This window comes from Mesoplodon bidens, assembly GCF_964165515.1.
Source record: "Mesoplodon bidens genome assembly, chromosome: 15".
In the NCBI taxonomy this organism is placed as follows: domain Eukaryota; kingdom Metazoa; phylum Chordata; class Mammalia; order Artiodactyla; family Ziphiidae; genus Mesoplodon; species Mesoplodon bidens.
In genome coordinates, this window is record NC_138171.1 from 43,893,771 (window position 1) to 43,920,037 (window position 26,267).

The 26,267-nt window shown below is 44.7% G+C and overlaps 1 protein-coding gene across 1 annotated transcript in view; it reads right to left on the minus strand.

The window, feature by feature from the left end:
- Window positions 1–21,067, minus strand: part of LOC308628689 (integrin alpha-M-like) — a gene marked incomplete at its 5' end in the record, with an annotated part of 80,896 nt that extends 59,829 nt beyond the window's left edge. The window contains 12 exons of the mRNA XM_081255932.1: window positions 1,517–1,659; window positions 1,930–2,059; window positions 5,472–5,545; window positions 6,530–6,680; window positions 7,696–7,849; window positions 8,623–8,768; window positions 9,217–9,347; window positions 15,195–15,312; window positions 15,459–15,529; window positions 15,835–15,938; window positions 18,702–18,807; window positions 21,040–21,067. Of these exons, the coding sequence (XP_081112058.1) occupies window positions 1,517–1,659; window positions 1,930–2,059; window positions 5,472–5,545; window positions 6,530–6,680; window positions 7,696–7,849; window positions 8,623–8,768; window positions 9,217–9,347; window positions 15,195–15,312; window positions 15,459–15,529; window positions 15,835–15,938; window positions 18,702–18,807; window positions 21,040–21,067 (1,356 nt within the window). The remainder of the gene's footprint in view (window positions 1–1,516; window positions 1,660–1,929; window positions 2,060–5,471; window positions 5,546–6,529; window positions 6,681–7,695; window positions 7,850–8,622; window positions 8,769–9,216; window positions 9,348–15,194; window positions 15,313–15,458; window positions 15,530–15,834; window positions 15,939–18,701; window positions 18,808–21,039) is intronic.
- Window positions 21,068–26,267: the final 5,200 nt, after the last annotated feature.

The following is a 26,267-nucleotide window of genomic DNA, read 5'->3' on the forward strand; positions in this document are numbered from 1 at the left end:
GGCTGTATTATTTTACATTCCCACCAGCAATGTAGGAGGGTTCTAATTTCTCCACATCCTCACCAACATGAGTTATTTTTCATTTTTTTCTTTAAATAGCCATTCTAGTGGTATCTCTATTGTGGTTTTGACTTGTATTTCCCTAATGATGAATAAAGTTGAACATCTTTTCATGTGCTTATTGGTCATTTATATATCTTATCTGGAGAAATATCTATTCAAATCCTTTGCCCATTTTTACATGAGGTTGGCTTTTTATTGTTGAATTGTAAAAGTTCTTTATATATTCTAAATACTAGACCTTTATCAGATATATGATTTGTAAATAGTTTCTCCCATTCTTTTCATTTTCTTGATAGTGTCCTTTGCTGCTCAAAAGTTTTTAATTTAATGAAGTCCAACTAATCTATTTTATCTTTGGTTGCTTGTGCTTGTAGTGTCATATCTAAACAATCGTTGCCAAATCTAAAGTTACAAAAATTCACCTATGAATCCCTCTAAGAGACTTATAGCTTTAGTTCTTACATTTAGGTCTTTGATCTATTTTGAATTAATTTTTGCACATTGTGAGGTAAGGGTCCAAATTTATTCTTTTGCCTGTGGACATCCAGTTGACCCAGCACCTTTTCTGAAAATCAATTGACCATAGATGTATGGGTTTATTTCTAGACTCTCAGTTCTATTCCACTGGTCTATCCTTATGCTGGTACCACCGTGTCTTGATTACTGTAACTTTGTAGTAAGTTTCAAAATTGGGAAGTGTGAATCCTCCAACTTAGTTCTTCTTTTTCAAGATTATTTTGGCTATTCTGGGTCTCTTGCATTGTCATATGAACTTTAGAATCAGCTTGTCCATTTCTTCAACACTGTTGAACAAGCCCTGCATCATTCCTGGGTTAAACCACAACTGGTCACAATGTACTATCTTTTTTATAGATTGTTGGATTCTGTTTGCTGATACTTTCTTGAGGATTTTAAAAAACAGCTTTTGCAGGGGTGATATTCAAAATATTGAATTCCTGGGACTTCTCAGGCACCAACCATGGACTAAGCTGGAGTGGGTCCTAGAGGTCCCCTGAGGTTCCCTGTCTGACTTCATAGTTGCTGGATCATGGGGAAGTTCAAAGAGTATTGGGGGGAGGGGCCAGAGTGTATGGCAGGTGCAGGGGGGAAGGATGTCTCAAGGAAATAGCTATTTATTGACAAATATAGAATTATTTCAATATTTTAATAACTAATATGTCTATACTGGTTATGGACTGGTCAAATGCCAGCTTTGTGTACAGGTAGACTTGTAGAGAGCTCTGTACAGGTCAAGTGTTGTTATTTACCGTTATTAGAAAAGTGAGGACACAACATTCTCAAATGCAAAGTGGGTCTCATGACTCTCCAGCTTAAAGCCCTTTGCTTTACAAAGCTCTGCCACACTTGGGATCTGATGATGCCCATCCCAGAAGCCCTCAGCCCCCAGGGTGCCTCTGTTGGCACATCCATGCCCCACACACTCTGCACTCACCTGGCTGCCCTTGATTTCAGCGTTTTTCTCCCAAGCACCTGCATCCTTTTTGAATATCACCACCAGACCGATGTGCTGATATCGAGGCGCCCCCAGAAGCAGGCTTTGCACCCGGTTCCGCAAGATGGCTTCAGCAGCATAACCTGAAGATGATGAACTAAGAGGAAAAGCACTGCCCCCTCCAACAGGACTATCCCTTGAGCAGGGGCAGTGGGGCAGCCCCATGCTTGGGAGCTTGGGGTAATTGGATCCTGCACTATATTCCTCTTTGTTAACATAATTAAAATGAAGGTTTGAAATTTCTGTCTTTAAACCTATCCCAAGAGCTTATGAAAGATCCAAGGACATCTAAACTAGTTGAGTTATGCCATATCCTGACCCCTTCTTAAAGTAACCCTGCCCTCTCTACTTACCCAGGTAAGCATCATTCATGTCTGAAACTACCCTGGTTGTGTTGATGAAGGTGACTTTATCCTTTGACATATGCAGAAAGGCTCCTCCAGCCCAGTCAAAGCTTCCCACAGCACCCAAAAGGGGACCATCCTGGGCAAGAAGGTAGAACAGGATTGAGAAATCTAGAGCTTCAGTGTTATCCCTATCAAAAATCCCAATGGCATTTTTTTCACTGAAATAGAACAAACAATCTTAAAATTTTTATGGAACACAAAAGTCCCCAAATAATCAAAGCAATTTTGAGAAAGAACAAAGCTGGAGGCATCACACTTCCTGGTTTCAAACTATATTGCAAAACTATAGTTATCAAAACAGTATGGTACTGGCATAAAAACAGACATGTAGATCGATGGAACAGAACAGAGACTCCTGAAATAAACCCATGCATATATGGTAAATCAATATACAACAAAGGAGAGAATAATATACAATGGCAAAAGGACAGTCTCTTCAATAAATAGTGTTGGGAAAATTAGACAGCCACATGCAAAAGAATGAAACTGGACCACTATCTTACACTAGTCACAAAGATTAATTCAAAATGGATTAAAGACTTGAACATAAGACATGAAACCAGGGGCTTCCCTGGTGGTGCAGTGGTTGAGAGTCTGCCTGCCGATGCAGGGGACACGGGTTCGTGCCCCGGTCCGGGAGGATCCTGCATGCCGCAGAGCGGCTAGGCCCATGAGCCATGGCCACTGAGCCTGCGCGTCCGGAGCCTGTGCTCTGCAATGGGAGAGGCCACAACAGTGAGAGGCCCGCGTATCGCAAAAAAAAAAAAAAAGACATGAAACCATAAAACTCTAAGAAGAAAACGTAGGTAGTAATCTCCTTGACATTTGTCCTGGCAATGATTTTTTAGATTTAATACCAAAAACAAAATAAGCAGTGGGACTACATCAACTAAAAAGCTTCTACATACCAAAGGAAATCATCAACAAAATGAAAAGGTAACCTACAGAGCAGGAGAAAATATTTGCAAATCATATATCCAATAAGGGGTTAATATCCAAAATATATAAAGAACTCATACAACTCAAAAGTTTGTTTTAAAACCTGATTTTTAAATGGGAAGAGGATCCGAAAAGACATTTTTCCAAAGAAGACATACAGATGGCCAAGAGGTGCGTGAAAAAAGTGCTCAACATCACTAATCATCAAGGAAATGCAAATCAAAACCACGATGAGGTATCACCTCACACCTGTTAGATGTCTGTCATCATAAGAGAAGAAATAAGTGTTGTTAAGGATGTGTAGAAAAGGGAACCCTTGTACACTGTTGGTGGAAATGTAATTGGTGAAGCCACTATGGAAAAGAGTATGGGGGTTCCTCAAAACTTTAAAAATAAAACTACAGTATGATCCAGCAATTACACTTCTGGGTAAATATCCAAAAGAAATGAAAACACTAACCTGAAGAGTTATATGCAACCCCATGATAATTGCAGCATTTTTTACAATAGCCAAGACATGGAGGCAACCTAAGTGTTCATCAATGGATGAACAAATAAAGAAAATGTGGTGTATATGTACACAATGGAATATTATTCAGCAATTAGAAAGAAGGAAATCCTGCCATTTGTGACAACATGGATGGACCTGGAGGATTATGCTGAGTGAAATAAATCGGAGAAAGTCAAACAGTGCATGATCTTGCTTATATGTGAAGTTAAAAATAACAAATTTATACATACAGAGAACAGACTGGTGATTGCTAAAGGCAGTGGTGGGTGGTGTGCAAAATGGGTGAAAGTGGTCAAAAAGTACAAATTTCAAACAAAATTGAGTTGTTTATAGTGAGGTGGATGGACCTAGAGTCTGTCATACAGAGTGAAGTAAGTCAGAAAGAGAAAACCAAATACCATATGCTAACACATATATATGGAATCTACAAAAAAAGGTTTTTTTTAATGGTTATGAAGAACCTAGGGGCAGGACAGGAATAAAGACACAGAAGTAGAGAATGGACCTGAGGACACGGGGAGAGGGAAGGGTAAGCTGGGACGAAGTGAGAGAGTGGCATGGTCATATGTACACTACCAAATGTAAAATAGATAGCTAGTGGGAAGAAGCCGCACAGCACAGGGAGATCAGCTTGGTGCTTTGTGACCACCTAGAGGGGTGGGATAGGGAGGGTGGGAGGGAGACGCAAGAGGGAGGAGATACGGGGATATATGTATATGTATGACTGATTTACTTTGTTATAAAGCAGAAACTACCACACCATTGTAAAGCAATTATACTCCAATAAAGATGTTAAAAAAAAAAGGTACGAACTTCCAGTCATAAAATAAATAAATCCTGGTGGTGTAATGTACAGCATGGTAACTACAGTTAATAATAGTGTATTGTATATTTGAAAGTTGCTAAGAGAATAAATCTTAAAGTTCTCATCACAAGAAAAAAAATTGTGTAACTGTGTAAGGTGATGGATGTTAACTAGACTTATTGTGGTGATCATTTTGCAATGCTATATACATATATTAAATCACTATGTTGTGCACCTGAGGCTATTATCATGTTATATGTCCATTATATCTCAATTTTTAAAAATAAAAAGAACAGGATTGGGCTTCCCTGGTGGCGCAGTGGTTGAGAGTCTGCCTGCCGATGCAGGGGACACAGGTTCGTGCCCTGGTCCGGGAAGATCCCACATGCCGTGGAGCGGCTGGGCCCGTGAGCCATGGCCGCTGAGCCTGCGCGTCCGGAACCTGTGTTCCACAATGGGAGAGGCCACAACAGTGAGAGGCCCGCGTACCGCAAAAAAAAAAAAAAAAAAAAAAAAAAAAAAGAATAGGATTGATTGTCATGCGCTTCGGGTGCTAGCATTCGTTTGGGATTCCAAATAATTTGATTCGAGGAGAGAAGAGGTGCCTTGCCTGACTTGTGCAGTTAACAATGCTTTGGGGGCCTTTATTTGGCAGGGAGATTAGTAAAGTGAGTAATACACTATTTTTGGAAGATAAGCCTGGGCAATTTGAAAATGTTAAGTTTCGGCACAATGTTTAACCCTGGAATTGCACCTTAAAAACCAGCAGAGTAATAGTGTTCTCTTGCCCAGTTGCCTTTTGAAATTTAGAAGGAATTCCAGAAGACACTTGAGTGTGGGCAGGTCTGTGGACAGTACAGTGACCTGGGAGTCCCAAGAGACCCTTTCAGGTTTCCTATGAGGTGGAAACTTGATGTACTGATACTAAGATCTTGGCCATTCTCAAGTAAACTGGATTTTCTTAAAAGTGGAAAGCAGATGCCCATGAGAATCTACATGTCTTAATAAAGAGATCCATGTCAGTTTCTAATGTACTCGTGAATTATAATAAAGGTGACTATATACAAAAAAAACAAAAGAACAGGATTGACAAGGAAGAGAGAAGGGACCACCGCTGCCCATCAAAGAGGTGTCGCCCAACAAACACCTGTCACAGAGATGAGCCCCCAAACCTTTGAAGCTCTTCTCCCTCTTCATCTTGCCCCCACCCCAGTTAAACAAAAGACCACTTACGGAGGTGAAGACGGCACTGAAGCCTTCCTGAGACATCTCATACTCAAAGGAGCTGGTACTTCCTGTGTGCGTACCTGTGAGGAGAAGAACGTTTACATTAAAGAAAGTAGAGGAGCCTAGAACAGGGGTTGGAAACTCAGTGCTATGGTGGCCAGACAAAAGGAGGCTCAGACGGAAGCCACGTGCACCCCCGTTTTTCTTATATGTCCTCTGTTATGCTTTCCTTTTTTTATTGAAGCATAGTTAGTTTACAATATTAATGTTAGTTTCAGGTGTACAGCATCGTGATTCAGTATTTTTGCAGATTATACTCCATTATAGGTTGTTACAAGATAGTGCAGGGACTTCCCTGGTGGTCCAGTGGTTAAGACTCCGCACTTCCACTGCAGGGGGTACGGGTTCGGTCCCTGGTCGGGGAACTAAGATCCGCATGCCTCATGGCATGGCCAAAAAAATAAATGAATAAATCGGAAAAAAGAAAAGATAATGGCTACAATTTATATGTTTATTGCTTATCTAGCCATATGCCCCTTTTAAAGTGGTGGTGGCTATTTGGCTCCAACTACTTTTTGCCAAGCGGGAATATGGTCCTACAGGTGTCTAATCTTCCAAATTTTCAAGAGAAATCATAAATCCAGACTGTATAGGAACCTTCTCCCAACTTTTAAATTCTTTTATTCAACAAACACTTATTGAGCACCCTTTATGTACTAGGCATTATTCTAGGCACTGGGGATACAGCAGTGAACCAAAGAGACAAATGTTGGCAACACATCCAAATTTGGGGGAAAATACCATGAGGGATTTGACTCCCCTACCCTCTAATTTTTCAACCTATAGCCAAGACTGAAAAATTAGAGAGAAAAGTCTAGATCCTTCCATTTCAAAGTAATTGAGCAAGAGAGGCCAGAGTTGCTGGGAAATGGAAGAAGAAGGGAGTTGATGCTGAGGCTCAGGGTACCAAGGGCTAGGAGGTTCTTGTTTCTACAGGGAAGTACGTGTTTGGGGATAAGGAGCTGCCTTTGGAGCTGCTCCAGGACTACAAAACCTTAGCTCACCCTCAATCGCAAAGATCTTTTCCTGAAGCTGGTTCTGAATGGTCTTCAGAGCTTCAAAGTTATTCACCTGGAACACGTGATCACGAGACGGCTTGGATGCGATGGTATCAAGCTCTTTTCGAGATTTGTTACTGAAGAAGGCATCTCCCACCTGTTACCAAAAAACAGAGGCTGAATCAGACACTTTCTGGGGGTAGCACTCTCCTCCAGCAAAGAAAATTCTGCAGGAAAAGAATCTGAAATAATATCTGTCCAAGGAAGGAATGCACCAGAAGGCCCCTGGGACAGAGCTGTCAGGTACGGTAGAGCAGGTTGTACACTCTACATTCTGTCAAGGGAGAAATTGGGGCTGAAATCCAGCCTTTGGTCCATTTGCTGTGTCATACCTCCTGGTGTGGGGCTGACCTCTCTTCAGAGCAAGGGGGGCTTTCTCCTTCATATGAAGGTGTTTCCTACTTGCCAAGCCAGAGACCCGTGATGATACCTCTTTCTATGTCATGCAAGATACTGTAGTAGTTTGAGGACACTGATGTTCCCAACCCTTTGCCCCTTCCTGTAGCCAAGGCCTTTCCCCAAAGCTGTGCTCTGCCCTCCTCTTCTTGGCAGAGTGTTCCGTTCTGCTCATTGTCTCTGGGCTCAACCATGTGTACTGCTTTAGCCCACGGACATTATCACATGTGATAAAAACAGAGGCTGGAAAAAGTGCTTGCAACATTTCCACTTGCTCTTTTGTTCCTCTGCCTTCACCATGAGGACACGCCCAGGCTAGCCCACTGGAGGATGAGACACAGGGAACAGAAGAGCCAAGTTACCCTGGTCGTTCCAGCCCGGCAAACAGATATCGATGGCAACCCTCAGAAATGGAAAGAGCCCAGCCAAGATCATCAGAGCTGCCAACCAACCTGCAGATGCATGAGGGAGTCCAGCTAGGACCAGAAAAATTGCCCGGCTGATGCACAGACTCACTTACTGTTTTAAGCCACTGAATGTTGGGATAGTTTGTTACATAGCATTATTATGACAATAGTTCACTGTTGTGAACATATGGGCTAGCAGAGATGAGCCTTGTCCCACTTTGATTTTATTGATGTTTGCAAATTCGAAGGAGGGTGTATCCAAGTAGAACCCTCTACAGAAGCATCAGGCCGGAGAGCCACATTTCCTACCCCAATGACGTAGCGAATGACCCCCTTTCTATCTGCTTCAGGGATGACATCCTTGTAGTCCAGAGGATCGCCATACTTTTCTCCATCTGTGATGACAACCAGGATCTTAAGGGCATTCTCCCGGGCTCCATTTCTGCTGTGAAACAGTTCTCTTCTGTCCAGGGCAGAGGAGGGAAATGTCAAATTCGAGCCAACAGAGATACGCTTGATGCTAGGGAAGGAACGTCAGCAGTTGCAGATGCAACTGGGGTCTGTCTAGGAGGCACTTGGGTTCTCCTGGGACAAACACTGAGATGTAGCTGCCCCAAGATCTGGAAGGGTAGCAGGAGAACGGGAAAGAGTAGAGGGAAGGAAACCTTCATTGCCATTATATACTTTGGCATAGATTGATTTTTTTAACTGAGTATTATTCCTTCTAAATTAAAAAAAAATTAATAAGTTTAATTGTGCCTTCATCAAACCTCTCCTGATGTGAGGCAATGGTTCTCCAGCGTATCTTCCTGCACTTTTGTCCCAATCCCCACCCTTGCCTCTACACAGACACACACACACACACACACACACATACACACACGCACACAGAGATCAGAGTGAACTTTCTAAAACAAAATATGGTTACGTCTCCCCACTGCTAAAACCTTCAATGGATCCACTGGCTTTTCAGTTGCCTTGGTGACCTGGCCTCAACTGATCTTTCTAGCCTCTCTCTAGCCTTCCCTTCCCTCCCAGCCCCCTTAATCCCACCTTTACTCACGACTTGTATGTCATGACCATACCAGGCGCAGTCCCTCCTCCACACATTTACTCACCCCTCCACCGGAAATACCCTCTACTCCAGCCCTGTCTGAACACCTGCCCTCTTCCTGCAAAGCTCAAAGAAAAATAAAACCTCCTCCTTCCATCCTAAGCAAAGAGGGAGGAACTTACACAACTTTGCGGATCGCTGTGGCCGTGTGTGTCCACCCCAACAGCTGTATTATTGGCTTCACCAGCAATTCCGGGGAAGGGTCTCTCTTGAAATCGTTGAAGGTGAAATGAGTCTGAAATTCTTCAGAGTACTGCATCAAAGAGAACTGGGAACGGGCACCTGGTATCACACTGGAGAAGATGTCCCTCCTCCCCCTTAACCATCTCAGCAAGCTCTCCATAAATCTTGAAACACTCGAGTCTCCAAATTCCTCCAAATTCTGCCCTGCCCCCTGGTGAGTCCTTCTGCCTCACCAGGACAGAGATCGGCCATCAGCTCCCACTTCCCAGCACTAGAACTCAGCCAGAGATGACATGTGGGTTTCATGTCCCACGCCAACCCCTACCAATTAGTCTGCCTGCTTTACAGGGGGCTGGAGGAAGGCTGAGGCCACTTCCAGACAGAGCAAGAAAGCAAATCATGAAAGAAAATGATGATCAACTGGCAAGTTGGCAACATCTCTAATAGAAGCAGGACAGGAACGTGGCAGCCTGGTTGCCACGTATTTGCCAGCCTTAGGCAAGCTGTTCCCTAACCTACCCACTGACCCTTACCAAGGTTTTGGACTTTTCAAATTGACTCATCACAGTTGAGACAAAGTTCTTCATCCGCTGAAAGTCTGTCGGGTTGATGCTACCAGAGCCATCAATCAAAAAAACAATGTCACTGTCTTGCTGAGGGCACCCTGGGGAAAAAGGAAAAGGAATTGATTACAAGAGACTCAGGGTTCATTTTTTGCAGGTCAGCTCTCTGCTGAGCAATGAGAATGAAAGGTAAACAAGATGCAACCCATGTGCCTAGCTAAATGAAAACATGAGACAGAGTGGTATGGAACAATATGGTTCATTCTGCTCAAGGCAGCCAGGGAAAGCAGTGCTATCAGAGCTACCTCATGAAGAATAGGAAATAATTTGCCAAAAATACGAAGGGAGAAATAAGCTACAGGGGAAAAAAGGAACCGTGGGTATAAACGTATGCTGGATGTCCTCCCTCCAGCCCCCCATTCTGCCCCAGCCCCAAATCCACTTTCTACCATTCCCCACTTTGCCCGGAGCTCAGCCCACATGGGACGTGTCAACAGGGCTCTTTCAACCTCTGGCTTCTAGCTGTGTTTGCCCAATTAGGAGCCTCAACAGGAGACTGGAGGGAGGGAAGAGGGTGAGATCAGAGTATGTCCCTCAGCTCCCTTCCTGCAAGGTTGCTTTGGGCCAACCGTGTCCCTCAACAGATCAGTGCTCCTCTCAAGGAGGCCCACTCCCATGACTCCCTGTCCTTCCAGATTCTGGGGATTTCTGCCTCTCCTTGTCCCATCAGCCTAGGGTGGCAATAGCTCCACTGTTGTTCACCCTGGTTTCCTGGACCTTCCCTTGTAGCTTCTTTAGACCCTGCCACACCTTTATAATTAGTCCCTTTCTAAATACAGTTGACCCGGGCTTCCCTGGTGGCGCAGTGGTTGAGAGTCCACCTGCTGGTGCAGGGGACACGGGTTCATGCCCTGGTCCGGGAAGATCCCACATACCACAGAGCAGCTGGGCCCGAGAGCCATGGCCGCTGAGCCTGCGCGTCCGGAGCCTGTGCTCCGCAACGGGAGAGGCCACAACAGTGAGAGGCCCGTGTACCGCAAAAAAAATTTTTTAATATTAAAAAATAAATACAGTTGACCCTTGAGCAACACAAGGATGAGGGGTCCCCACTCTCCATGCAGTTAAAAATCCGTGTATAACTTCACAGTCTGCCCTTCGTATCCGCAATTCCATATCCGCAATTCTGCATCTGCGGATTCAACCAACCTCAGATCCAGTAGTACTGTAGCATGAATTTAGTGAGGAAAAAATCCACATATAGGTGGACCCACGCAGTTTAAACTGGCCATTTTTCAAGGGTCCAGTGTAGAAAGGGATAGCACAAATTTTTTTTTCTTTGCTGTACACGGGCTTCTCACTGTTGTGGCCTCTCCCATTGTGGAGCACAGGCTCCGGACACACAGGCTCAGTGGCCATGGCTCACGGGCCCAGCCGCTCTGCGGCATGTGGGATCTTCCCGGACCGGGGCACGAACCCATGTCCCTTGCATCGGCAGGTGGACTCTCAACCACTGCGCCACCAGGGAAGCCCAGCACAAAGGATTTTTTAGTAGGTAAAAGAATTCTTTCGTATCCTGTTCATGTTGCTGTTTACACAAATCTAAGCATGTCTTTAATTTAATGGAATTGTACACTACAAGGGAAAGAAAGGTCAATTTTACTGTATCATCAGTGAAAAAATAAGATAAAATTATCCAGAAAAAGTATTGGCTTTTTAAAAAATAGACAAGCAGATTCTAACATTTATATAGAAAATAAACAGGGAAGATAAGCCAGAAATTTTCTTGAAAATCTCAAAGGTACACTAAGTGACAAGAATCAAGGTACAATCCAGTGTGTAGAGCACGCTACCTTTTGTGGCACAAAGTGAAGTATACAGACACCTATGTCAGTAAATATTGGTACATGGAGTACCTCCAGAAGAAGCCATGAGACGCTGGTAACAGTAGCTGCCTCTCAGGAAGGAAAGAGGAGGCTCAGAGACCCAAGAAGGAGAGGTTTTTATAGTATATCACTTAGTGCCTTTTGAACTTTGAACCGAGTGCATGTTTTGTCTATTTTTAAGGAAATGAAAATGTTTTCAAAAAGAAGAGTCTGGAACGCTTAAGAGTGAGGACTGAAGAGAGAAACGTGGGGGTGGGAGCTGAAGCCACAGAATTGGATGCAGTCAGACACGAAGAGCACATGGGCAAGAACAGAAGCTGTAATCAGGTGCCCTTAGGTCGGCAGGGGAGGCCGAGGAAGACAGCTTGGAGCTGGAGCTTCGTAGAAGCCCTCAGTAGGGGCACAAGTAAGAGAAAGAGAAGAGAGGAGAGGAGAGGTGTCTGAAGCCAAGGTGCTGGGGGAAGGAAGAGGTGATCTGCAGGTCACATTGGAAAAGTCAGAGAACATGAGGACAGAATAGAGATTTGGCCTTTAGAGGGTCACAGATGCCACTGGCAACAGCAAGGTCTATATGATGGGTGGGCAGGAGCCAGATGTCAAAGGGCGAAGGATCACAGCATGGGGGCAAAGGAGGCAAGGAGAGAGATCCCTTCCAAGAAGGTTGGTGATGAAGGGAAGGAGAGAGGGCAGGAGATGGAGAGGAGACTGGGGAAGGGAAGGTTATTTCCATTGCTATCAGTTTGAGTGGTTGATTGTTTTTAAGTTATGGGTAGCATGAGCAGGTTTACATTCAAAGGAGGGGGTGGGATTTAGGTTCCTGGAGAGAGCAAGTGATTAAATATGTGAACCCCCCTAGGGCTTCCCTGGTGGCGCAGTGGTTGGGAGTCCGCCTGCCGATGCAGGGGACACGGGTTCGTGCCCCGGTCTGGGAAGATCCCACATGCCGCAGAGCGGCTAGGCCCGTGAGCCATGGCTGCTGAGCCTGCGCATCCGGAGCCTGTGCTCTGCAAGGGGAGAGGCCACAACAGTGAGAGGCCCGCCTACCGCAAAAAAAAAAAAAAAAAAAAAAAAATATGTGAACCCCAGAGGTGGTGATGCGAGAGAGCCTCAAAAGCCCAGATGGAAAAATTACTCATGGAAAGGACAGGTCTTCCTCTAAAACCAGTGAGATGCTGCCAAGAGAGGTGCCATTGAGGAAATCTGGACAAGGAGAAGGAGGATGTGGAGGGAGTTTACACCTGGCAGCCTTGGTTTATTCTGTGAAGAAGGAGGGAAGGTTATTGGTTGAGAATGAAGTTCAAAGGAGCTTGAGAAAAGAAAAAAAAACTGTAAAAGGAAGACATATCTGCCCTTGGTTCCAGAACCAACTTGGAAACAAGCAAAAAGATGGCCAAGCAGTTGAAGAAATCGGTGTCAGAAATCAGCTGGATATGGGACTTCCCTGGTGGCGCAGTGGTTAAGAATCCTCCTGCCAATGCAGGGGACATGGGTTCGAGCCCTGGTCCAAGAAGATCCCACATGCCACAGAGCAACTAAGCTCATGTGCCACAACTACTGAGCCCGCGTGCAACAACTACTGAAGCCCGTGCGCCCTGGAACCCACGTGCCACAGATACTGAGCCTGCGTGCTTCAACAACCACAGCCCATGCTCCGCAACAAGAGAAGCCACGGCACTGAGAAGCCCGCGCACTGCAACAAAGAGTAGCCCCCGCTCGCTGCAACTAGAGAAAGCCCACGTGCAGCAATGAAGACCCAACACAGCCACAAAAAAAAAAGAAAGAAAGAAATCAGCTGGATAAAAACATTCATTCACTAACTCTCTTTCAATCAACAGATGTTTGGGGAACAAGGGTAAGGAGCCACCAAGATGGTCCCCAAGATTCTCACCTCCTGATAGAGTTAACACCCTTGCATAATCTCCTCATCTTGATTGTGGGCTGGAGTTTTTATTTATTTATTTTTACTGAAGTATAGTTGATTGACAATACTGTGTTAGTTTCTGGTGTACAGTAAAGTGATTCAAGTATATTTTTCAGATTATTTTCCATTTTAGGTTATTACAAGATATTGAATGTTGTCTGCTGTGTTATACAGTGAATCCTTGTTGCTTATCTATTTTATATGTAGTAGTGTGTATCTGTTAATCCCAGACTCCTAATTTATCCCTCCCACTTCCCTTTCCTCTTTGGTAACCATAAATTTGTTTTCTATGTCTGTAAGTCTGTTTTTGTTTTGCATATAGGTTCATTTATATTATTTTTCAGATTCCACATATAAGTAATACCATGTAATATTTGTCTTTCTCTGACTTACTTCACTTAGTGTGATATTCTCTAGGTCCATCCATGTTGCAGCAAATAACATTATTTCATTCTTTTCTGTGGTTGAGTAGTATTCCGTTGTTTCTGTTTATGTGTGTGTGTGTGTGTGTGTATATATATATATATCTCACATCTTCTTTATCCATTCTTCTGTTGGTGGACACTTAGGTTGCTTCCATGTCTTGGCTATTATAAATAGTGCTGCTATGAACACAGGGGTCCATGTGTCTTTTTGAATTAGGGTTTTTGTCTTTTCCAGATATATGCCCAGGAGTGGGATTGTCGAATCATATGGTAGCTCTATTTTTGGTTTTTTAAGGAACCTCCATACTGTTCTCCATAGTAGCTGTACCAAATTACATTCCCACCAACAGTGTAGGAGGGTTCCCTTTTCTCTACATCCTCCCTGTGAGCTGGACTTTTTGACTCACTCCCAAAGAATACAATATGGCAGAAGTCTTCTGAGATTAGATTATAAAAGACTGTGACTTCCATCTTGGGTTCTTACTCTCTTGCTCTCTCACTGCCTTGTTCACTCACCCTGAGGGCAGCCAGCTGCCATGTTGTGAGCTGTTCTGTGGGGAAGCCCATGGGACAAGCAAGTGAGGGAAGCAGGAGCCAGCAGCCAGTGTGGACTGAGGCCCTCAGTCCAACCATCTTGTAAGTGAGCTTGGATGTGGATCTTCCCCTAGTCAAGCCTTCAGATGAGACCACACCCCTGGTTTGACAACCTCAAGCTCTTGAGAGACCATGAGACAGAGATCCCCAACTAGGCTGTGTCCAGATTCCTGATTCGCAGAAACTGTAAGATAATTAATGTTTCTTGTTTTTGGCTGCTAAGTTCAGGGGCAATTTGTCAAGCAGCAAGTGAACAAGCTCGACAAAATCTCTGGCTATCACAGAGCCTACATCCCAGAAGAAAGGACATTTAAGAAATAAGTAAAGGGCTTCCCTGGTGGCGCAGTGGTTGAGAGTCCGCCTGCCGATGCAGGGGACACGGGTTCGTGCACCGGTCCGGGAAGATCCCGCATGCCGTGGAGTGGCTGGGCCCGTGAGCCATGGCTGCTGAGCCTGCGCGTCTGGAGCCTGTGCTCCGCAATGGGAGAGGCCACAACAGTGAGAGGCCCGCGTACCGCAAAAAAAAAAAAGTAAAATATGGATATATAGGTATGAATAGGGCAAAGCAGGGCAATGTGGTAGGACGTGATGGTGGAAATGATTAGAAGAGCCACTCAGGGAAGGTCTCTCTGAAGAGTTAACATTTGAGCTGAGATGACAGTAATAGGTTGTCAGCTGAGATCTGGGGAAAGAGCATTATGCCAGGCTGAAGGAATAGTAAGTGCAAAGCCCTTGAGGCAGGGACAGCTTGGTGTGGCTCTTGGAGAAGAAAGGCAGCTGGAACACAGTGACTAAGGTAGAAGAGTTGAGAAAGAAGTTGGAGAGGTGGACAAGGGCCACACCAGCTAGAGCCTCAAAGGCTACGGTCAGGCACTATGGCCAGGCTGAGTCCAGGCACTAACTCTAAGGACAATGGTTGAGACATTGTCTCACAAAGATGGGTGGCTATATCAGGCCTTTCCTCAAAGTGCAAGATCCTAGCACCTCTCCAGAGCCCCTCTCTGCATTGGAACCCAGTTCCCTCACGCTTCTGCACCAAGACTTTTAAATAAACCCCCATACTATGAGCCCCTCAGCCCAGTCCTGCCAGCTCCCTCCAGTCTCATGCTGCTCGTCTGTACCCACCTCTGAGGGCCTCTGGGAGCCTTCTGGGTTGCAGCAGTAGGTTGGATTCAAACAGGAAGCAGAAGCCGTTCACATAGGTGTTCTCCTTGCAGATTTGGTGCACGGTGGGGCCACAGGCCTAGGGGGCAGGGAACAGGTGGGAGGGGCTGTCCCTGCTTCCTGTCCTTTCACCCCAGCACCTCCACCCAACAAGACCCCAGCCCCAGCAGTCTTAGGCCCCCAATTCCTTCCCTTGGGACACTCCCATGACCCAACGCAACTCACCAGCAGCCGGAAAGGTTTGGTGGCGAACGCCAGAGACAGGCCCAGGGACATGTTCACAGCCTCCGGGGGGACTGAGGGGACAGATATATACATGGTCACCCTCGGGGATGGACGGGACTGTGTAAGAGCTGGACAGGGGATGGACAGGAACCTCAACCAGGGAGACATGGAGGTGTGAGGGGTTCGAGGAGGCACGTAGGTCATGGAAAGGGACACAGAGGGGTGTCCGAGGGTGCCTGCATACAGCTCAGAGGCCAGGGAGCTGGCTCCCTGGGCCCCCATCACAGATCCCAAGACAAAGGCAACGTCTGGCAAGTCCATATGTGTGCAGAGGTGGAACCCTAGCCCTAGGTCCCAGCGAGGGGCAGTGACTTACCCTGCAGGGGGATGGGTTCACACTTGCCCATGCTGCAGTCGCACTGGTAGAGGCCGCCCGTCTGGTTAGCAGCCTTTATCTCCTGGGGGGCTCCAACCACCAGCCTGGGGGGAGAGGTGGGAACAGCTCACCACAGGGACAAGAGAATGCTATGACATCTGGGGAGAGAAGGAGACGGTGGAAGTTCCGCCACCCAAAATAAAAGTGGGGGAGCCAACCTCACAGGGATTCCCTAACTCCCAGAAACAGGAAGAAGATTCAGCAAAGAAAAACATGGGAATTTTTTTTAACCGCTGATTGTTTATTGTGAATATTCTCGTAAACCAGTCATTTGAATTCCCAGGGGTCATTTCAATAAATTCAAGAACTTCCAAATCCTGAAGGCCAAACATTGAAGGTAGACAGTCTACCTTCCCAACTTGGAATCACTTCCCCATTCAGGCAGGGATGCAATATTGCATAGAGGACAGGAATAGAGGCCTTGGAGTTTTACTGCCTGAAATTAAAATTTAGTCCCACCCTTACTTCCTGTGTGACCTTGGGCAAGTCAATTAATTACCTTATTGTGCTTCAATTTTCTCATCTCTAAAATATGGATAATAGCAGTACCTACCTCAAGGTTATTATCAGGATTAAATGAGTTAATCTATGTACAGTCCAAAAATGGGAAAATGTTTCATCTTGGAGTGAGAAAGGCCTCTCTAAGAATGACATAATACCCAGAGGTCATTTTAAAGTGAATACATTCAACTCCACAGTCATTTTAAATAAATTTCTGTATCTGATCAACTACCAAAAGCAAAGTCAGAAAACAAACGATAAACGGGGGGAGGGAGATGAGCAACTCATACCCCAGACTACTTTCCTCAGTATAGTCAGAGCTGCCACAAACCAGTAAGGAAAAAAAAAACAAACCAAGAGAAAAATGGGCAACAGATAAGAAAAAAAAATGCTCACAGAAAAGGAAATAAATCTCTCCTTAAAAAAGAAATGCAGGGCTTCCCTGGTGGTGCAGTGGTTAAGAATCCGCCTGCCAACGCAGGAGACGTGGGTTCGAGCCCTGGTCTGGGAAGATCCCCCATGCCACAGAGCAACTAAGCCCGTGCACCAAAACTACTGAGCCTACACTCTAGAGGCTTCGAGCCACAGCTACGGAAGCCTGCGTGCCTAGAGCCCGTGCTCCACAGCAACAGAGACCACCACAATGAGAAGACCCCACATGGCCATTAATTAATTAATTAATTAATTTTTAAAAAAAGAAATGCAATTTAAAACTAAATTGAGAGACCGTTTCTCACCTGTTCAATTTACAAAGATCATAAGTTTGCTAACACTTTGGGTTGGCAAGTGGGTGGGGAAGTAGGTGTTTGCATAAACTTCTGGTGTGAGTGCAAATTGTTGCCACCCTCATAGAGGGTAATTTGGAAAAATCTATTAAAATTACATATGCACATGTACCCTTGGATCCAGCAATCCTAGTTCTAGGAATTTACTTCCAAAATATACTTGCACATGTAAAAAATGCCAACATTGTTCATATAGCAAAAGTTTGGAAACAATCTAATGTCCATTAAGAGGAGATTTTGGGACTTCCCTGGTGGTCCAGTGGGTAAGACTCTGAACTCCCGATTCAGGGGTCCCGGGTTCAATCCCTGGTAGGGGAACTAGATCCCACATGCTGCAACTAAGAGCCCACATCCTGCATGCCGCAACTAAACATGCCGCAACAAAAATCCTGTGTGCCGCAACTAAGACCCAGAGCAGCCTAAATAAATAAATAAATTTTAAAAATAGATTTAAATGTAATATAAATGTAAATTACAGTACTTCCAAATAATGGAATATGATGTAAGCATTAAAAAGAACAAGTAAGCTCTTTTTTCATTTATTTGGTAAAATCAGCAAACTCTAAAAAAACAAAATGCAAAGGACAGTATAGAGCAGAGGCCAGCAAACTTTCTTCTAGAAAAGTAACATTATTTCCATAAATATTATTTCTGTAAAAGTAAATATTTTAGGCTTTGCAGGCCATAGAGTCTCTGTCCCAGCCTCTCTGTTCTGCTACTATAGCTCCAAAACTGCCCTGAAAAATAAATGACTAGAGATTATCATACTAAGTGAAGTAAGTCACACAGAGAAAAATGATGTAAATGAACTTATTTACGAAACAGAAACAGACTCACAGATTTCAAAAACAAACTTATGGTTACCAAAGGGGAAATGAGAGGGGGAGAGATAAATTAGGAGCTTGGGATTAACACACACACACTGCTATATATAAAACAGATAACCAACAAGGACCTACTGTATAGCACAGGGAACTCTACTCAATTTTCTGTAATAACCTATATGGGAAAAGAATCTGAAAAAGAATGAATATATGTATATGAATAACTGAATCACTTTGCTATACATCTGAAACTAATGCAACATTGTGAATCAACTATACTCCAGTAAAATGTTTTTAAGTATTGGAAAATAATTAAAAAAATAATAATAAATGACAAGTGGGGAGTAGGGGTGGCCAAGTGTCAATAAAATGTATTTACAAAAATAGGCAGCAGGTTGTAGTTTGAGTATAATGTATACTACAAATTGTGTGCAGGATGATGTGGAGGTTTATGCACTGTAGAATCTCTCCAAAAGAACATATGAGAAACCATTCAACAAGGACCCTGCTAGGGAGGGAATTGGGGGAAGGGTTTGAGGAAGAGACTTTCTTACTATCACACTCTTTTGTATCTTTTGAATGTAGAACTCTGATAAATTAAGAAAAAAAACAAATCAAGGAAATTGTGATTTTTTTTAAGGTATGTTAAGCCTTGGAGGGAAAGTGTGTGAGCAGGGAGTCCCCCTGTGGCCCTTACCGGGATCCCTCAAGCTGGACCACACTCTGCCCGAAGCCCCTTGCATTGTTTTTGAAGATGACTGCTTTTTCCGTGTCCAGGTTGAACCCGTGACATAAGGCCAAGGCTGCAGGGAGAACAAGGAGGGCGGGAGTCAGGAGGACAGAAGGAGACAGTTAAGAAAGCAACCTGGGGGGCTTCCCTGGTGGCACAGTGGTTGAGAGTCTGCCTGCCGATGCAGGGGACACGGGTTCGTGCCCCGGTCTGGGAAGATCGCACATGCCACGGAGAGGCTGGGCCCGTGAGCCATGGCCACTGAGCCTGCGCATCCGGAGCCTGTGCTCCGCAACGAGAGAGGCCACAGCAGTGAGAGGCCCGTGTACCGCAAAAAAAAGAAAAAAAAAAGAAAGCAGCCTGGGGACTTCCCTGGTGGCGCAGTGGTTAAGAATCCACCTGCCAATGCAGGGGACATGGGTTTAAGCCCTGGTCCACGAAGATCCCACATGCCGCAGAGCAACTAAGCCCATGCGCCACAACTACTGAGCCTGCACTCTAGAGCCCGCAAGCCACAACTACTGAGCCCGCGTGCCTAGAGCCCATGCTCCGCAACAAGAGACGCCACCACAGTGAGAAGCCTGCACACCACAACAAAGAGTATCCCCCGCTGGCCGCAACTAGAGAAAGCTCGCAGCAACGAAGACGCGACGCAGCCCTAAATAAATAAATAAATAAATAAGTTTATTTTTTTTAAAAATAAAAGAAAGCAGCCTTCCCTCCTGCCCCAAGCATCTTCCTGTTGGGATTTACCCTAACCCAGCATGGACATGGGTGCCTCCCACATCCCAGCCTGGAGAGAGGTTGCCACACTTTTTCTATAAAGAGCAAGATAGTAAATATTTTAGGCTTTGTGGACCAAGAGGCAAATGGAGTCTATTATGTACGTACCTATATAAGAAAAGAGGAAATGCATGTCTACAAATTTTTCATGAAGGAAATTCAAAATATAATAATTGAGTACAATTTTTTTTGTAATACAAATTACTGATGAGACAAGTGGAATTCTTTAGGAGAAATAACATTGCACGCCATTCAAAGTTAGTGTTCAAAATGACTCAAAGTTAGTGTTCCCTGTCATGAATCGATTATAAATGTTCATCTGGGACCTATGGCTCCAGGTTGTACAAAAACACATGGTGGAGCCCTCATCTTATGCCCACAGAGGACAGTTTGCTGACTCCTGGCCTAAGAACCACCAACAGGGTGTAATGGAAGAAATTTTCACATATTGAGCTATGGGGAAGTCATTCTGGCTTATACATGATTTAGCTTGAATTTTATGCTAAGTAAAACAGCCTGTGTGTAGCCTATCAAACATACATTGTACAACTATTTTAATAATTAAAGAAAAGGGTGCATTGTCCAGAAGTAAAGAACGTCCATGTTAAAAATAAAGATTAAACGCCTCCCTTCCCAGGACGCCAGCGCTGCTACTCCTTTGATGATAAGACTCCCAGGTGCCAAGGCCATACTGACTGGCTGTGTACATGCTGATCTGTTGTTTGTTTTGTTTTTAACCTTAAAGGAACATATCCCTGACTTGTTTGATGTTCTTTGTTCTGACAAGATATAGAACTGTGCTGAAAACCATGTTTCTCCGGAGCAGTTCCTCAGAGTTCTCTGAGAGGCTGTCTCCTGAGTTATAGTCCTCAGTTTGGCTCAAAGAAAACTCTTTTCTTGTTTATTGATTATTTCCATCAACAGGTGCATTCAGCCCCTCTCTGAATCCCTCCCTGGGTTCCCACCCCACTGATTTGCCCAACAATCAAGTTCCTAAAGGCTCAGTTAGGTAATTTTCTTCCTATGCAACTTTCAAGCATTTCTTTCCCTTCTCTGGCTCTTAGTCCACAAAACACAGACACAAAGGAAAAAAACTTGAATCATTTTGATCAGTCAGTCATTCAACAAACATTTACACCTGAGTCCTTGGAAAAGAGGAGACCAATAGGAGGAGGTGAGGTGGAATCCAAGAAGAAACACTCCAAGAAGAGAAGCCAAGACCTGCTGGGCACACTTAGACGTGTCATTTCACCTCTCGGGGCCTCGGTTTCCTCCTCTGTGAAGAAAGGACCAGCCAAACCCCCTTGCATAGACCATGAATTGAGTCATTTATCCAAGCTTCTCTGCTCATCCCATCTCGGTCTAGCTCTACTCTGCTTCTTGAATCCCTTAACCTTCCCCCAATCCCCTTTGTCTCTCCCAGCCTAACTCCTAAATATTCTGTACCCTTTCTCTCCACAAACTCACAAACCCAAAAACTCCCCTCCTCCTCACTCTGAGGGCCCCCCAACTCCTGGCGCACCTGTTAGTAGAAGGACTCTGTGAGTCATAGCTGGAGAGAGCAGGAGCCGTGAGACTGCAGGCACCACTGAGCCACTTCAAGGCAGCCACCAAAGCCAGGAAGGACCGGAAAAGGGAAGTAGGAGGCAAAAGTCTGTCAGAGACTCAAAGGAAGAGGATGGAGGCTCAGTGAGCACACAGCCCTGCCAGACCTGCCCCCTCTACCCAGCCTCCCGGCCCAAACCATCAAGGTCACTAACCCATAGGTGGCTTTGTTTGCCCACCTGCTTCTAGAAACATTATGAACAGCAAAGCACAGACTTATGACCTGCCCCCCAGAACATGTCTCCCTGAAAGCACGCTTTGCAAAATGTCCTTCCCTCCTGCCCAGGGAAGTGGGAATACCTGTCAGCTAGAGCTATCCTCCTGTGTGGCCATCAGTAAGGTCAACTCAGGTACAGAGAAACCCGGTGCTTTTTTCTTATATAAATTTATTTATTTATGTATTTATTTTTGGCTGCATTGGGTCTTCACTGTGGCACGCAGACTTCTCAGTGAGGTGGCTTCTCTTGTTGCGGAGCACAGGCTCTAGGTGCGCAGACTTCAGTAGTTGTGGCGCCGGGCTTAGTGGCTCTACAGTATGTGGGATCTTCCTGGGCCAGGACTCGAACCCATGTCACCTGCATTGTCAGGGGGATTCTTAACCACTGCACCACGCGGGAAGTCCTCTACGTGGTGCTTTTTTCATATTATTTTGCTTTAAAAAAAACAAAAAAACAAAAAAACAGCCTCAGGACTTCCCTGGTGGTGCAGTGGTTAAGAAGCCGCCTGACAATGCAGGCGACACGGGTTCGAGCCCTGGTCCAGGAAGATCCCTCATGCCGCGGAGCCACTAAGCCTGCACTCCACAACTACTGAAGCCCATGGCCTAGAGCCCGTGCTCCACAGCAAGAGAAGCCACCGCAATGAGAAGCCCACGCACTGCAACAAAGAGTAGGCCCCGCTCGCTGCAACCAGAGAAAGCCCGCACACAGCAACAAAGACCCAACGCAGCCAAAAAAAAAAAAAAAGCCTCCAACTCTTTTGCCCTGGAATTTTCACTTCCAAGAATTTATCCTAAGAAATATCTGAGAAGTACAGTCAAAGATGTCTGCACAAGCTGTTTTCAAAGACACAGGAGCGGCCTTCCCTGGTGGCACAGCAGTTGAGAGTCAGCCTGCCGATGAAGGGGACACGGGTTCGTGCCCCAGTCTGGGAAGATCCCACATGCAGCTGAGCGGCTGGGCCTGTGAGCCATGGCCGCTGAGCCTGCGCATCTGGAGCCTGTGCTCCACAATGGGAGAGGCCACAGCAGTGAGAGGCCTGCGTAAAAAAAAAAAAAAGACACCATACTTGTGTGTGTCTGCTAGTGTGATCCCCAAGCCAATCATTTTTCATTCTCTCTCCAACATATTTTCTCTTGCCCTTAGTTCTGCTTTCTTAATAACCAGAGCAAAGAAATGTGTGCGTTCTGAAAAAAATTCCATTAAAATTCTGAACATTTTGTTTTAAAATTACCTCTTTAAAAATACATATGTGTAGGAAAACCAAAATGTTAATAGTGGTGGTCGCTGGATCATAGGACAATGGGTCTGTTCTACTCTATTGCTGCAGAGCAAACTACTCCAAATAAAACGGCGACTTCTTTTTTTTTAATTTATTTTATTGAAGTGTAGTTGATTTACAATGTTGTGTTAGTTTCTGGTGTACAACAAAGTAATTCAGTTATACATATACAGAATAGTTTGCATCTGCTGATCTCAAGTTCCCAGTTCATCCCTCCCCCATATCCCCTCTCCCTTGGCAACCACAAGTCTAAAACAGCAACTTCTCATTGTGTCATGGTGCTGTGGATTGTCTAGCCTCAGCAGTTCTCACTAGGGAATCTCAGATGGCTGCAGTCAGATCGTGACTGGGGCTGGAGTCCTTGAAGACTCAGCTCAGCTGGACTTTCAAAACAGATCACTCCCGTGGCTGGAAGTTGGTGCCATCAGCAGGCCAGGAGCTCGGTTAGAGCTGTCAGCTGGAGGACCTCCATGTGGCCTCTCTATGTGGCTTGGGCTACTCACAGCATAGTGGTTAGACTTCAAGAGCAAATATTCCAAGAGATAAGAATTGAAAGTTCCCAGTCTCTTAAGGTGTTGATCTGGAAACTGTCACAGAGTCACTTCTACTATATTCTAGTGGTCAAGCAGTCACAGAGCTCGACCACATTCTAAGAGAGGGGGACAAAGATATCACCTCTCAGTGGGAGGTGTGTCAAAGAATTTGTGATCAACTTTAATCTGCCACAGGGTGATTTAAATTTTCTTCTATATATATTTGTATAACCTTAAAGGATATATTTGTATATATTTGTATATATTTGTATAAAACTTGTATACAAAAAAAAAAAAAAGAGTGACGTTTATGATCAGAAAGAAAAGGAAAACACCAAAAAGTAATTTAAACAACAAAGGGCCCATTCTTGCTAGCAGGAAAGGAGGCTGAGTAAAAAGAAATAAGACCATTGGATCAGGATGAGAAGCTACCAACCAGGGTGTGAGGACATATTTTAATAAATAAGCTGGTGGGACTTCCTTGGTGGCACAGTGCTTAAGACTCCGCACTCCCAATGGAGGGGGCCTGCATTCGATCCCTGGTCAGGGAACTAGATCCCACATGCATGTTGCAACTAAGAGTTCGCATGCCACAACTAAGGAGCCCACGTGCTGCAACTAAGACCCGGCGCAACCAAATAAATAAATAAATATTTTTTTAATAAAAAAGAATGAATGCAAAAATAAATAAATAAATAAGCTGGGTTTATTTTTGATAAAAAAAACTTTCACACTCTGATCACCACAGGAAGTTGCTCAGATATCACGGCCCCTCTGTGCCCTTAGCAGTGGCCAAGGGCCCACTTTAAAGGCATAGGCAATATCTCAGAAAGATTGTCCAACCCCCAGAGCCTTTCTTAATGACCCACCCTATGGTGTGCACCTGACCAGGTAACCACAGGTGGGCACCTAGCTATAAGCTCCCATCTATCCCCTACCCCTACTCTTGACGAAAGCTTAGCTTGGGTTTCCCTGTACATGAACACTGAGACAAGGGGAAGTAATTTATTTGAGAGGTAATCCAGGAAACACTGGTGCAGAAGTGAGCCCATAAAAGCTGTGAGATGGAACAAGTTACTGCTGTGGATGATTGGAGCTCAATACACTGAGGAACTCTGAAATCCAGGGTAAAACATGCCTCAGAGTTATCCACCTGAGAGGAGAGGGGGCTAGGTATTTATCCACAACTCACATCAGCTATCAGTGGAGGGCTGCTCTCCGGGAAAGCCTTACTTCTCTGGTGCATCCAATTTGCCCTGCACCCAGGCAGAGAAGGCTCCAGAAGCCAGAGAGAGCCCTCAGGCAGGCAGGTACTGGCAGCTGGAAACCTGGCCAGCTTGCATGAGAATGATAAACACTGATGGGACGTGAATGGAGCAATTGCAGTGTCTGCTACAGATACTCAGATATTTTTTCATAGCACTCACTATTACATGAAATTATATTACATATTTATTAATCTATCTATTGTCTGACTCCCCAGCTAGAGTCTATAAGCTCCAGAGAGCAGAGATTCTTGTCTGTCTTGCTCATCACTCTATTTCCAGTGCACAGAAGAGTGCCTGGTTCATAAGAGAGATCCCCCCCCGCCCCTCCCTCAGAGAGAGAATTCTGGAAAGAGGGCAGGGTAGCAAGCACCAAGAATCCTTCCTCCCCAACTAGATAGCAATTATACCAGAAGGATCTCTCTGATGTAACTATTTAAGAGCTCTGAGTCTATAATGCACCAAAAAAAAAAAAAAAGACCTGTGGTTAATTTCTGTGTATTTCAGCTCTTAGCACTGTAGCAGCTACCAACCCCTCACTAACTGCAATCCCATGGCAAGCTTTGCAGGAGCAGGTTGCATGAAGCTTGTAGGAACCAAGGTGTCAAGAACCCATCCGTTTATGATGCCTATCATGGAATCTTAACTACAAAATCTTCAAAACTTGAAATAATTTGAGTGAACCAGTGTTCCTAACATCAAATCAATGTAAATAGAGCATAAGGCGCTTTGCTGGGTCAGGTTAAAAACAACCACTATGCTCTCTCGCCTCCTCGCTTCCAAGACGACCAGGGAAAGAAGGAATAATGGTCGTGCCAAAAAGGGGCGCGGCCACGTGCAGCCTATTCGCTGCACCAGCTGTGCCCGATGCGTGCCCGAGGATAAGGCCATTAAGAAGTTCGTCATTTGGAACATCGTAGAGGCCGCAGCCGTCAGGGACATTTCCGAAGCGAGTGTTTTCGACGGTGAGTGAGCTCCTGGCGCGAACTGTCCTATGTGTTTCCCAAGCTGTATGTGAAACTACATTACTGCGTGAGTTGTGCCGTTCACAGCAAGGTAGGCAGGAATCGTTCTCGGGAAGCCCGGAAGGACCGAACACCTTCACCCCGATTTAGACCTGCTGGTGCTGCGCCACGACCTGCACCATAGCCCATGTAAGGAGCTAAGTCCTTAAAGACTAAAGAAATACGGTCCCCTGGAAAGACAATAAAACGGAAATTATACTTTTAAAAAAACCCACCATTTGCTTAGTGATTTACAGGTCCCTTTCACAGACATAATCTCTTCTGATACTCATGCTCAAACTATGAGTTAGATGCTATTATTAATTCTAATTATCATCTTTCTTGTGCAGAAGTTCTTTTGTTTCATGTGGCCAAATTTATTATTAGTCTTTTCTGTAACTTCTTTAATAAATCTCCAGAGTTAGAAAAAATTTTTTTCATCTATATATTCTTCTCAAATACTTCTTTTCCTTCCGTTATTTAACTTCTTACTTTGTGTACTGTTGAATTTTTTGTGTGCAGTGTGAAACAGGGAATCCAGTTTCATTTTTGTCCGTATGAACAAATAATTTTCCAGTTCCATTTACTGAAAAGAGTTTAAAATAAGCTTTTAGAAGGAAATTTTACTTTCCTATATTTGTCAATTTTTTTTTTATTGCCCATCTGTTTTCTACCCAAGTCAGTATAATGCAAGTTTCCAGTGTTACGTATCACCCTGGTGCAATTATCTTCTTTCTGAATCTGAGTAAATTACGGTAACCAGAACCCACAGCCCAACTCTGTGGAAAACCACTTCAAAGAGAAGAAACTTTTGTTTCCTCCCCAAGGGCAAAAATGATGGGC